At 34.0% G+C, this 13,538-nt stretch overlaps 2 protein-coding genes across 2 annotated transcripts; one reads left to right on the top strand and one right to left on the bottom strand.

Annotated features, from left to right (window-relative positions):
* Positions 1 to 6,552: 6,552 nt before the first annotated feature.
* On the bottom strand, positions 6,553 to 9,799 carry LOC106718420 (sterol carrier protein 2). Its single transcript, XM_014512492.2, has 2 exons — positions 8,676 to 9,799; positions 6,553 to 7,261 (listed from the first exon to the last, which is right to left on the bottom strand). Exons 1-2 carry the CDS (start codon positions 9,780 to 9,782, stop codon positions 6,758 to 6,760), a joined length of 1,611 nt encoding a protein of 536 aa, XP_014367978.2. The 5' UTR covers positions 9,783 to 9,799; the 3' UTR covers positions 6,553 to 6,757.
* Positions 9,800 to 10,857: 1,058 nt separating this feature from the next.
* Positions 10,858 to 13,522, top strand: LOC106718464. Its single transcript, XM_014512552.2, has 3 exons — positions 10,858 to 11,003; positions 11,086 to 13,105; positions 13,312 to 13,522. The coding sequence occupies exons 1-3, from the start codon at positions 10,933 to 10,935 to the stop codon at positions 13,453 to 13,455; spliced, it is 2,235 nt and encodes a 744-aa protein (XP_014368038.2). The 5' UTR covers positions 10,858 to 10,932; the 3' UTR covers positions 13,456 to 13,522.
* Positions 13,523 to 13,538: the final 16 nt, after the last annotated feature.

Raw genomic sequence — 13,538 nt, 5'->3', positions numbered from 1 at the left:
TCGTTTATTAATGTCCCCGATCAAGATAATGTAAATATTAAACAAAATATACTTTATGCCTTAAACAATGAAATAGATACTAAAGACTATAACAAATACTTCTTGCGTCGAAAATTGCTACAAATGGGTCTAAATAAAAAGCATTTTTACAAGCCAGGTACAATTCCGTATTATTTTGCTAAAATGAACTGAACTGTAATGTAAAACGTAATGTAGCAGTAGATTCAATGGGAAAAATATTAAAAAATTCTGATTGTGTCGAGAACAACGTATCTTCGCCTAAAAAGGGAACTATTCCTTTTTATTTCAAAAAAATAAGTAAAGATCTTACTAAAAATAATTCTGACAACCAGTTTTTTCGATAGTGAAAATGTATTAAGTATCTTTCATGCGAATATACAAAGCTTAAAAAGTAAATTATGTGACTTAGAAGCACTTTCATTAGACACTAAGTTAGATATAATATGTCTTAGTGAAACTTTCTTACGGGAAGATGAAGAGAACATATATAGCTTACATGGATATAAAATGGCAACCCACTACTCAAGAATTAAAAAATCTAGAAGTAGAGGGGGTGTCTGCATCTTCATTAAAAATGACATTAATTATAAGAAGTTAGATTATCTTTGTGACTTGTCAGTCGATGTCCATTTTGAAATATGTGGTATAATACTAACTGAAATCAACCTTGTCATAATATGCGTATACAGAACTCCAGATAGTGATTTTAACATGTTTATTGAAAAAATGGATACTTTACTCTCAAAGCTAACAGTACGATTACGCAGTGTTAAAAATAAAATAGTTATAGCGGGTGATTTTAATATAAATATCTTGGAAAAAAACGCTAGAACAAATATTTTCACTAATACATTACTAAAATATAACCTACATTTTACTATACAAGAAGCAACTAGGATTACAGTTTATTCTGCAACATGTATAGACAATATCATTACAAATTTGAACAAATACAAATCCCAAGTTCTAAATCTGGGTTTATCTGATCACACTGCTCAAATCATTAAAATACCGTGCAACATTAATTTTAGAAATAAAACGTGTTATATCTATAAAAGAAACATCAAAACAAATTTACCAATTTTTCTCAACTATCTATCTCAAATAAATTTTAGTGACGTATATGAAAAGACTGATGTAAATTCAGCTTACAAAACATTCTTTGATATTTATAATTTAATCTTTATGTTATGTTTCCCCATAGAAAAAATTAAAATTTCCCAAAAAAAGAAAATGAGCTGGTTAACGAAAGGAATTAAAATTTCCATTAGGAATAAGAGAAGGTTATATCGATATACACTTAAAAATAAATTATTTACTAAATCAAATAGGTACAAAACTTACAAAAAAACATTAAAAAAAGTTATTGTACAATCAAAGAAATTAAGCAGTATAAATTATATAGAATCAAGTGTTAATAAAATAAAAGCAACTTGGGACTTAATAAAAAATAAAAATAACCTTATTGACACCTCCGTACCAAGCATTCATTATAAAAATCAAATCTACAGAGATGCAACGGATGTAGCTGAAATTTTTAACAATACGTTTATTACGCAAAATCAAAAAAGCGTAAATCCAAATTCATTTCAAATTAATGACAAAGTATCTAACTATAAAAGTATGTTCTTGTCACCAGTAACCACTCATGATATAAGTAGAATTGTTCATACCTTAAAGCCTAAAAACAGTTATGGATACGATCATATTCCCATGTATCTAATTAAACAAAGTATATTTTTTATTTCTGAACCTATTACTTTTATAGTCAACTTGATGCTAGAAACAGGAACATTTCCCAGTTGTCTCAAAACTGCGCTCATCAAACCCATATACAAAAAGGGATCGAAACAAGATTTGAACAACTATAGACCTATAGCACTTTTACCAGGCTTCTCAAAAATATTTGAGAAGGTGATATGTAATCAGCTAATGAACTTTCTCGCAATAAATAACATTTTAAATACTAATCAATACGGATTTCAAAAGGGTAAAAATACATCAGGAGCTATATTTAAAATTATGAATGACATTTGGAAAAACATGAACGATAAAAACTCAAGCGTAGCATTATTCTTGGATATGTCTAAGGCATTTGATTGCGTAATTCATAAAATATTACTGATGAAACTAGAAAATTTGGGAATTCGCGGAATCGCCCTTAAACTGTTTCAGACTTATCTAGAGGATCGCTATCAAGCAACTATTTTAACAACTTACAATAAAACTACAAAAAGCATTGAAACTGTTCAATCTAAGCTTCAAAAAGTAAATCTCGGTGTACCACAAGGTAGCATATTAGGTCCTGCTCTCTTTTTGATCTATGTCAATGATCTGTTTAACGTCACCAAACATCTGTGTGTTATGTTCGCAGATGATGCTACTGTCTTTTTCTCAGGTAAAAATTTAAATAAAGTAGATTTTGAAAATGAAATTAATAAATCCTTAAAATTAATGATAACGTCTCTCAAGTCTATTAATCTCTCGGTAAATTTATCTAAAACTAAAATACTACATTTAAGAAATTATAAAACTTCTCCACTTAACTTAAACATAACATGTGATAATATTAAAGTAGAAGTAGACAACGTAAATTTTCTTGGCATAAAAATTGACCCACATTTAAGTTGGAAACTACATGTAGACAAAATTAATAAGAAAATATCTAGCTACTGTTATGTACTCTCGTTACTATCGAGATCAACATCAGTATGTGTAACAAAGAATGCGTATTTTGGTTACGTGTATCCTTTGCTTTTATACGGCATAGTTTTTTGGGGTAATGCAACTAATATTCAAGAAACATTTGTACTTCAAAAGCAATGTATTCGCATAATATATAGTTTGAAACACCGAGAAAGCCTAAGAAGTATATTTAAAGAAAAAAGAATTTTAACGCTGACTTGCATTTATATTTTGGAGTTATGTCTGTTCACAAAAAGTAATCATCATTATTTTCAACCTAAATCTGCTGAGAGCCGTAACTTGCGTCCTTTTCACCAACATGACCTTAAATTACCTAACATAAAAAGTCAAATATATTACAAAAGTGCATATGTCACTGCTATAAGAGTTTTTAACCATTTGCCAATTAAGATAAAATCTATGAACGGTAAAGTTTTTAAAATAAATCTAAAAAACTGGTTGTTAGATCAAGCCTTCTACTCGATGCATGATTTTTTTAACTATAAAAAAAACTAAATAGTGGCAATAGATACGGACTTGACCGACCCGCAAGCAAATTCTTGTTAACATTGCAATTCACTTATCAAAAAAAAGGCGCCTGTGTTTTACACTTATTAACTATATTATTATTATTATTGTTGATAGACGTTCCCAAGTTCTTGCTCTTGTTGTATTTGTTCTGTTTTTGTTTCTTTACCTCATTCTATTACACAAAAATATACCTCATCATTATCATCATATTGCACGCCCGAAGGGGTATCTAACTGTGTTGTAGCTGTTTATAAATGTTTGTAACTTTATAACAATGTAATACAGTTTGCAATAAATGAATTATTATTAAGATTAACCTTAGATCATACCTAATTAGAATTAGTCAAGGTTTCCTACTGCTCAAAATTCGACCATAATAATTCATAGTCAATGTTCTGTCACGTTCAACAGTTCGCGTAATTTCTTTAGAAAGGGGTACAATGTTTACCCTTCACGTATTAATATAATGAATGTGCGGGAATTAAAAAACATTTCTTATCATTAAGGTTAAAACAGAAATGAATTTGTTGCTGTCTTTGTAACCTGTAATAAATTCAACTTATGATGTTTTTGTTGAGTGAAGAATTATGTATACCAACACTCTGGTAGACAAGGAGTTTGTATTGTACCAAAGAGGTGGCATACTGCCAAATAAGACTTTTGCCTTTTTGAATTAGTGGAAGATAAGGAAAAAAATACAGAATAGCAAGAGATACTTAATAACGAGATTTAGTACTTATTAGAGACTAGCTTTCGCCCGCGCGGATTTAAAACAAAACATAATAACGTAGCCTATGTGTTCTTCCAGACTATGATCTACATCTATGCCAAATTTCATCCAGTTCCGTTAAGCCGTTCTGGAGATACCATCAAACATCCATCCATCCAAACATTCGCATTTATAATATTAATAAGATTGATGGAATTATAATTTTAATAGGTAGTTTTTGATAAGTGTTTTAAAAATCGGAATAACGCATTTTGGTTGCCGTTCTGATGTTTTCAATTTATACAGTTTGACCTTTAAACATTGGATGGTCATTTAATCCAAAGATAAATTAATCTAATCTACTGAATTTGTATTTATCTATTAGATATTTTGTAAAAACCAAGCTGAATTGCTGCCTTTAATAAAGTACTGATACTGAGTGCTTGTTCACGTATGAATCACACGCTCACGTGGGGTCAAATAATGCGCCCGCGCGTTCAACGTGACCCAGCACTTTCACGAAAAGTAATCAATTTACGACTGCCACGAGAATTTAGTGGTTGGTTACTAAAACAGTATAGATTTTTGTTTTTTTTTTATAATAGAAGGGGGCAAACGAGCGGCAGGAACGAGTTCGGTCATTCCACCGCAACTGGCCCAACGTAGAATAGGCACTTATGTTTAATGAAACATATGTTAATATAGTAGAAATAAAGTCATTAAAATAATTATGTTAATAAATACACACTAAAAGAACACTTTAAAAACAATACTATAAAAGAATAGTTATATCATTACTAGTTGGGTTGGGTTATAATTGACACAGTTTTCGTTATTTACAAAAACAATTTTTGCGAAACTTTCAACAGTGCATTCGATTTCACAAACATCAAGTCAATGTATTACGTAGAGATGTTAAAAAATAATCGGTTATGAAAAAAATCGACGGAACGATTATTTTTTTTACAACAATCGATTTTTTTTAAATCGATTATATAAGTTATTCGATTTTTCAAACAGCACTATCGATGAGATTTTTCACGCCAAGCGACATATAGGTTAAACAAGTTCAAAATTGTTGTAAATGAACGAGTTAGTTTAATATATTTTTATATATATTATAAAATATATAATATCCTTATGCCTTCTAATATTAAATTAAATGAGAAAACAACAACAACAAAACATTAGACTGCTCTTTAAATTGTAAAGGAATATTTATACTTCACTTATTCTATCACCTGCTGTAACTGACGTGCTGCGGAGTTCAAGGCTTTTGCAGAATATCAGTGTTTCTGCCCCCATGGCAAAGAAACATACAGCTGAGCAAAGGCCCTATCTGTTCTGCATTGCAACGCTTAGTTATAATTTGTTTATTATTATTTTTATTTTTTTTTATGTACATTACTTTTCGTGTCCTTAGTTTTAATTATATTAGTGATCTTTAGGTTTTATTTTCTTTTAATGTTTTAATTGTATTATAAGTGTTGTAATGTCTTTGAACGGATTAAATGTCTTATTATTATTATTATTATTAACTGTCTAGCTTTCACGCTAAAACTACTGAAACGAATTAAATTTGGTACAAAAATAGTCTAGAGCCTGAGAAAGGACATAGGCTACTTTTTAAATAGAAAAAAGGGGTTACAAGCGTTGGAACGAGGGGATGGGAAATTATATGGAAATATCATCAATTTTATATATATAATTTTATATAGTTACAAGCTTAAAACTTATTTTTAGTCTATTAATTTGATATAAAAAATTTGTAAAAGTTTAACCCTCAAGGGAGCAAAATAACAATAGGGAATAGGAGATGAAAGTTGATAGGGAAATATGTAAGGTTTATGAGAATATTTTGTATGTTTCATATGTTTTGATGTAATTTTTATAAATAATTAAAATGCTACCCGAAAACAGTATTTCACGCGGACGAAGTCACGAGCACAGCTAGTTTATGATATTTGTGATTATAAATTTTTTTTAGAGCTTAAATGAATGTTTAAAAAAATATTTGTTTTATATTTTCGTTTTTAAGACAATAAGTTTGTTGTTTTGTTTTAATACATTTATTTAATTTTATTTTAATCTATAAAATGTTTTATGGCAATAAGTGTTTAGGAAATATCCATTGTATTTCTATGTTTTCCCTGGAATTTTAAAGATTTATTTGAAAAATCTACTAAAATCGATTTTTTCTTTAAAAATCGATTTTTATCATCAACTGTAAAAATCGATATTCGAATAATCGATTTTTCCACTCAATGTTACATCCCTAGTATTACGTAACACGAAAAGTGAATATTGATGTTAACTTGTTTATCTTATCGTAATATTATCTAATATATAAAATTCTCGTGTCACAGTTTTCGTTCCCGTACTCCTCCGAAACGGCTTGACCGATTCTCATGAAATTTTGTGAGCATATTCAGTAGGTCATCATTCACTATCATCATCAACATCTATTTTTCATTTTGTTTTTTTTCTTTTAACTGCGCGCGGACGGAGTCGCGGGCGACAGCTATAATTTATAAATTTGAATGTATTTTTTTAATAATAAGACATTAGTAAAATTTGTATAAAAACATTTATTAACAATAAACAAACATTACATATAAACCCTCTGGAATGATTAAACATAATTAAATTATTTAATTTAAAATGAATATAAATCGTTCGATGACATAGCTATTTTACTGAAATATATCAATGTGATGAGAACCTATAAAAATTTACATATAATCGTCAACATTCGACGCAGTCCCACAACCCAAAGCACCCACCAATCTGGTCCGGTTTTAACCAGTTTGTTTATAGCTTGGAGCGGATGGTCTCGATCCTGCCGGCGGCGGAACGCTGCAAGTCTGTCAGCTTCATCGCCAGACCCATATTGCCCTGTATCTTGATCTTGCCCTGGAAGAATGCCTTCTGAGGATTCAGTTTACCAGATATCAGTTCCACAACATCGTCATCGCTGATCGTGAAAGTGACGTCGGGTTTCTCTTTTCCATTGTACGTGATCTTGCCTTTACCGTCTTTTGCGTTCACAACCCAGTAACCTTCTGCGCCATTAGGACCATTACGTACTTTGAAGCCATAGATTCCTCTGACTTTTTCTATAAGATTCTCTTCATCAGTCTGCATCGCTTCTTCGAGAATCTTCATGTACTTGTAGACCTTAAAGCCCTCAGGGTTGTCGGTGATAGCGGCCACCGGGTTGGGGCCGGCATTCTCGAAGCCCTTCTTGTACATAGCGATGACGACAGCGCCGCCCAAACCCAGGTTGTGTTGCAAAGCGATACGTGCTCGCGGCACCTGCGCAACAGACACACTGAATTAAATCACAACAATGGTAAAGAAACACATTTCTACAGTGAGAATGTTACAAAGCACCACGGTTTAGTGATTTCAATACATTGACATTGAATTAATTGCCCAATAGTATAATCTTGGTTTAACGAAATATTGCCTAATATTAAAATCAATTTAGGTCAAATATTAAGATCCTTATATATAAGATAAGGATTAACAAGTGTTGGTAACCAAAAAGAAGTAATAGTTCAATAGAATACCAGAGGAACTGCTGCTAGTTGAGTGAAACAGCTGTAATATATTTGAGAAAAACCTCACCTCACAGATTATTGTAGTTTAGTTCGGTTCGGTTTGAAAAAAAAAATGTCATTTATATATTGTACTTGATTCAATTAGATTTGGTATAATATATTTTAAAATTTTTGACATGGCACAACACTATGTATACAAAATCATTAACTTTGTATGAATAATTATACTTTATTACGTGAATACAATTAACAAAAAATTATTATGTGAATTTAACATCATGTACTGCTTATTAAAAAAAAAATTGTTTAAATATTAAAATTAAAGGTCACTGGAATGACTCTATGAACAGTTTAAAAAAAATTACAATACATGAAGAATAAATATTTGATTGTTTAAAAAGAATTAACAGTCTGAATATTCGAAACCTACTTAATTTCTATGTTTGAAAAAAAAAATAACTATTACATCAAAGCTGGTTTGAAGAAATGCAAAGAAACAAGGAAAAATGCATATGTTTACAGACTTAGAAACATACAAACACACACTTACAAAATCCAAACTATATGTTACAAAATTATTTTTACAAAAATTTTACAAACAGACAAACATCACAAATGACCAATACACAAAAAAATCAACCACCTTGACAGTAATTTTTTTATACATCAAAAGATGGCCAAGGAGCAAACGGCTACCTGGATACGTTAAAATAGGGAGGAGACCGTTGCTCATAGACATCCACAAATTCAGATGTATTGCCTACCTTTAATAAACGAAAAAGAGGACGCACAGGAAGAGGATATTTCTCCTTCTTATGCGTCCCCTCTTCCGCCAAATCCACTTCTCCTTCCTATCTTTTCCTAATAAGAAAAGGGTGGGAAAGGAAAGAGGACTAAAATTAGGCCTCCGGCACCACTCATAAGACGAAATGCGGAATTGCTTCCAGTTCACGTCTATCTTCTGTGTGGTTGTGGTATTGCACCGGTCGACCTGGCCAATTCATGCACCCAACAAATACTGTTGTTGTGGGATCCACCAATGTTGGACTAGTAAAGTACTGTAGACCACTAAAAACACAATGTATTACCATAACTTTTCAATGGATTTGATAAATCTATTCCCAATATAAGTTTAAACACGGGCTGTCAACAATTGTATCACAAACCTGTCTGTCTCCTGCCTCCCCGCGCAGTTGCCACACCAGCTCAGCACACTGTGCCAGGCCGGTGGCTCCCAGGGGATGGCCCTTAGCAATCAGTCCTCCGCTAGGATTCACCACAACTCTGCCCCCATAAGTATTATCTCCCGAATCAATAAACTTGCCAGCCTCCCCCTCTCCACAAAGTTGCAGACCTTCATATGTGATCATTTCATTGGCTGCAAAGCAATCGTGGAGCTCCACTACGTCTATTTGCTTTGGAGATATACCAGTCTTTTCATACAATCGCTTTGCAGCAAAAGCGGTCATGTCATAACCTGCAACTTTCATCAGGCTATTTTCCTTAAAAACTGCAGCAGTGTCTGTTGCCATCTCCATACCAATAATCTCAACCGCCTTCTTCTGGAGACCATATTTAATAACAGCCTCCTCAGACATGAGAACTGCTGCACCGGCACCATCACTTGTCGGACAGCACTCTAGCTTGGTTAAAGGTCCGTAGATTTTTCTAGATTTTAAAACCTCCTCTACAGTGTACTCCCTGCCATTTTGTGCTCGTGGATTTTTAGCTCCATGTCGATGATTCTTGGCTGCTATCTTAGCTAAGTGAAGCTCAGTGGTTCCATATTTCTTCATATGCTCCATGGCCGCATTGCCAAAGTATTGTGGGGTCATGGGTGCAGCTGCAAGCTCCACCATGTCGGCCATTTTTAATGTGTGTTTATCTAATGGATTTGTTCTGTCTGTGAAACCGCTGCCACCCAGAGCACCTGGCGCCATCTTCTCGAACCCCACCGCTAACACAACATCAGATACACCACCTTCTATGAACTGTTTAGCTATAAACAGAGCATTGGAACCAGTGGAACAGTTGTTGTTGACATTGTAGATGGGGATGCCAGTCATGCCGACCTGGTAGAGCACGCGCTGGCCGCACGTTGAGTCGCCGAACACGTAGCCGCAGATAGCCTGCTGCACCACCTCGTACGGGATGCGAGCGTCGGCCAGTGCCGCCTCCACTGCCTCCTTACCCATTTCTGGGTAGTCGTTAGAGGAACTCGGTTTGACAAACTTCGTCATTCCGACACCAACAACATACACTTTCCTACCCATTGTGTTATTTTTCTTATAATTACCTCTTGCACCTTAAGTTGCTCGACGTTGACTACTGCGAAATCAAGGGAAAATGCGGCTTCGACTGATTGAACTTTGATCCTCAATAGCTTTATAATTATCCTATTGAAAAGATAATGTTAAAAAATTGAATGAATCAATAAATGTTCCAGAAATCAATAGAACTACGACCGAACTAATTGATAACTAGTCTATTAAACTTAATACGTAACACCTATAAGGATACAAAACTAAAATCCAACACAAAAGATGACAAACTTGTTTTTGAAAGATGGATGGAACTTGAAGTTTGACCTCAGCCTCAATGTTGCTAGAAACAAGAAACAAAAATTCACAATAAAAAATTAACCTCCTATGAAACTGCACGAAACCAACAAACCAAAGAAACAAGTACCAATAAATGTATTTCATTTGAAATATTCATTTTTTTTAACTAACTTGCAAATTTTCCATTTTTGTTAAAGGTTAATAGATAGCTAGTGTATGTATGGTGTTTTTTTTCAATTTGTTTTAAAAGTAATTCCAAATAATGTTTTTGAAATTAATCCAAAACAAATCTTAGTTGCAATCACCCAGGAATCCAGGAAGTAGTATACATGTAGCAACACTAAAATTTCGCTGCAAACGTCAAACTCAGAAACCGTTCAAAAATTAAGTAACAGCAATAATCTTGTAAAAAAAGACATTTCTAAATTATAATAAAAATCACGAAAAATAATTTACATATCATAAAACGCCTAACAGAAGTGAAACGAATTTGATAGTTTATAAGGATTTTAATTATTTTCAATATAATATTGTGGAGATCCTGGGATATTTTTAATGGTCATTATTAACGAGTACTTGCCTTACTTTACCTATCTTATTACAGATTTTGTTTTATAAATCATTTTAGTATCGCAATAATTAATATAAGAGTTTATTAAAATTATATTTTTTTAATAAAAAGCTGGTCATTTGTAATGACAAATTAAGTAAAATTTTCTATTCGATTTACAAAAATCCGTTACATGTCATACAATCAACGAGATTACAAAATGTTAGATGAAAATTTATAATGTTCTTTTAATTTAATTTTCACAAGAAATTTATTCGGCGCTTAAAAAATTTATTGTGTTTACTAAAGAAAATGGCATTAGATAAACAAAAGATTTTAAGTGAATTAGGAAGTGTAATGAATCAACTACAAAGTGCAGATTGGTAAGTGTTAATACGGTATTATTTTTTTAATTCTATTCCTATTCTTTTATTTTATCTGCAACTCTTTTTATATTTATTGCAGTGGTTGTATGGGGAAGTTATTCAATAACAGGAGTTCGTATTCAAACATGAGTAATTCAACACCAGGGACTGGAGATTATCGGCAAGGTTGCTGCCGCTGTCCTGGGTATAACAGATTCGGTTCATCGTGTAGCGGGGAACCTAACTCCAATGGAATGCAGAATATGAATCACTGTATGGGTCGCTGTAATCCCACAAAACTTTATTCAGATACTTATCAATATTTAAATTCAAATCTAATGCAACCGGTCGTACAAGAGGTATATAATGATTTGAAATCTATCACTCCTGCTAACACGATTATGAATAACCCACCGGGAAATCCTTTAATGCCATCTCAAGGGCAGACTAATATGTATAATCAAGGAGTTGGAGATCAGAGCAGAGGTATGGGAGGTCAAATGGGCGGAATGGGAGGTCATATGTCTGGAAAGGCGGCGCCCACAGCGGATATGGGTTCGAATATAGTTAACATGATGATGGGTGGGCACAAACCAATTGCAAATGATACGTCGATGAGAGGCGGTAACTCTTTAACGCAACCGATGGTTATTGATGCCCCTCAGTCCCCACATGGTAATGTTGGAGTCGTTCCTTTATCCAATCAAATGAACGCTTATCAAGCTAATGACCCAAAAATGCATGCTATGAATAATCAACAACAGTACACTAATCCAGGACATTTAGTAAGCCTAATGGAAGGAGCAAGTCAGCCTCCCATGTACGCCAATCCTCAAGCGAGCCAGCCCTCGATATCTCCTACGCACGCCAATCCTTTACTTACGAAGCCAAATGTACATAGCCAACATGCCCCCGGTGTAAACAAATTCAATCAGATGTTCCCTGGTGTAATGCAGAACTTCGGTGAGGACTTAGGTTTTGATCCTATGGCAATAGCAGTACAAATGAATCCAGCAAATCAACAGAGGACTGCGATTGACACTATTCAAAAACTAATGAGCGGTAATACGAGAGGTATTAATAGAACGTCAAATGTTTTGAATCAAGGGCAGGTGCAAAATGCTGCACCCGCTGACCAAACGGCTCAACCTACTCCACTCGCGACCCCAGTACAACAAAATAATATCCCTACTGATCACTCGAGCCTACCACAATTGAATCAACCGGTGTCCCAAAGACCGGAACAGGTGAATTATCAGTACGGTAGCGAAGGACGACCTCAACAGGTGTATACAACATTGACTTCGGATCCTAACAAGCAAATGGTACAACAGCCACAATACCGAGAACCGCTTTTGCCTCAACAACCGCAATATAGTGCAGAGACTCCAAGAAATGCATTACAAAATGTATCAGGCAACGAGAATGATTATGAGCCTTATGGAAATCCGCGGGATCCTCACGAAGGTACTGAACTTCCACCGGTTCCTTCGTCGATGAAAATACAAAAAGTGCCAATTTTCCCTGTCGATTTGACTCATACTAGGTCATATTCCCCTATAAAGCGAACAGTCTTTTCGGATCATAATCCTTTAAGTAAGGCTCAGTCACAGTCCCCCGTGAAGCGACTAGCTTATTCAGATTACAATACTTTAGGTCAACCCATTCTAAGGGTTTCGGCGAGCAGGTATATTAAGGAGGATCCACCCCTTCCCCAGACACTATCGCCGCAAGATTCCCCTAAACCAAGAATATTTAGTAATGTTAAAGCTACTGTAAGTAAGACTTCAATCATTAGTATTCATCGAGTCGGAAAAAATCCAAGTAAAAGCCAATTGCAACATCTTTATAACCAGTACAAAGGCTCTCAATCTCTCACGCATCAAAATGCAGTAAATAATAACCAAGTAGCGTCTTATTCCGAAGGAAAATTAAACGTACCTCAGCAACAAGGGGCACGAGCTCAGCCGATCAAACAAGTTGTAGAAAAAGTGGGCGGAGATACTTTACAGAACACAACCATTGAATCGAACAACGTCGTCGCTGGTAAACAAGAACAATTTGCTGGTCAGTTCGGGGACGTGCTTAGTATTAAAAGAACAACTAATGAAGAACGTTTGGTATGTGGATTTTGGTTTACAAATATTGTTGTATTTTAATTTATTTTTGTCGCCGTCAACAGTCAAATAGCTGTGAAAGATATAGGTACCTACTTGACGGTGTTAATACCAGTTCGTCGAGCAATTTCATGTTCACAAATTGTAGCACGGTATAGTCACCTAGCTGTAAATTTTAAAGTAAATAACAATTTTTCCTTTGATTACAGACACCATCACCAAGGCAACGCAAGGGTAACAACGGCTTGCAAGACCAGGTTTATACGTCGTATCCAAAGTCTACGGCGTGGTCCTTCCACGGGCACCCCTATTTGCCTACGCCGATAGGAGCTCGTGCTAGAAAACGCTATTAATACATTTGTGCTTTGTGGTTTCTGAAATTACGTTCCGTTTTTATTTAATGTAATTTATACTGTTGAAGTGTAACGTGTTTTTG

The sequence above is a fragment of the Papilio machaon genome, chromosome 15 (genome assembly GCF_912999745.1).
Source record: "Papilio machaon chromosome 15, ilPapMach1.1, whole genome shotgun sequence".
Classification (NCBI taxonomy): Eukaryota; Metazoa; Arthropoda; class Insecta; order Lepidoptera; family Papilionidae; genus Papilio; species Papilio machaon.
The sequence above is the reverse complement of the archived record's forward strand: the minus strand, read 5'-3'. Positions and strand labels throughout refer to the sequence as shown.

Coding starts and splice junctions, on each gene's coding strand:
- LOC106718420 (XM_014512492.2), bottom strand. CDS start 9,782: ATGGGTAGGAAAGTGTATGTTGTTGGTGTCGGAATGACGAAGTTTGTC. Junction 7,262..8,675: donor GGGAGGCAGGAGACAGACAG/GTTTGTGATACA, acceptor TCTGTTGCGCAG/GTGCCGCGAGCACGTATCGC.
- LOC106718464 (XM_014512552.2), top strand. CDS start 10,933: ATGGCATTAGATAAACAAAAGATTTTAAGTGAATTAGGAAGTGTAATG. Junction 11,004..11,085: donor CAACTACAAAGTGCAGATTG/GTAAGTGTTAAT, acceptor TATTTATTGCAG/TGGTTGTATGGGGAAGTTAT. Junction 13,106..13,311: donor CAACTAATGAAGAACGTTTG/GTATGTGGATTT, acceptor CTTTGATTACAG/ACACCATCACCAAGGCAACG.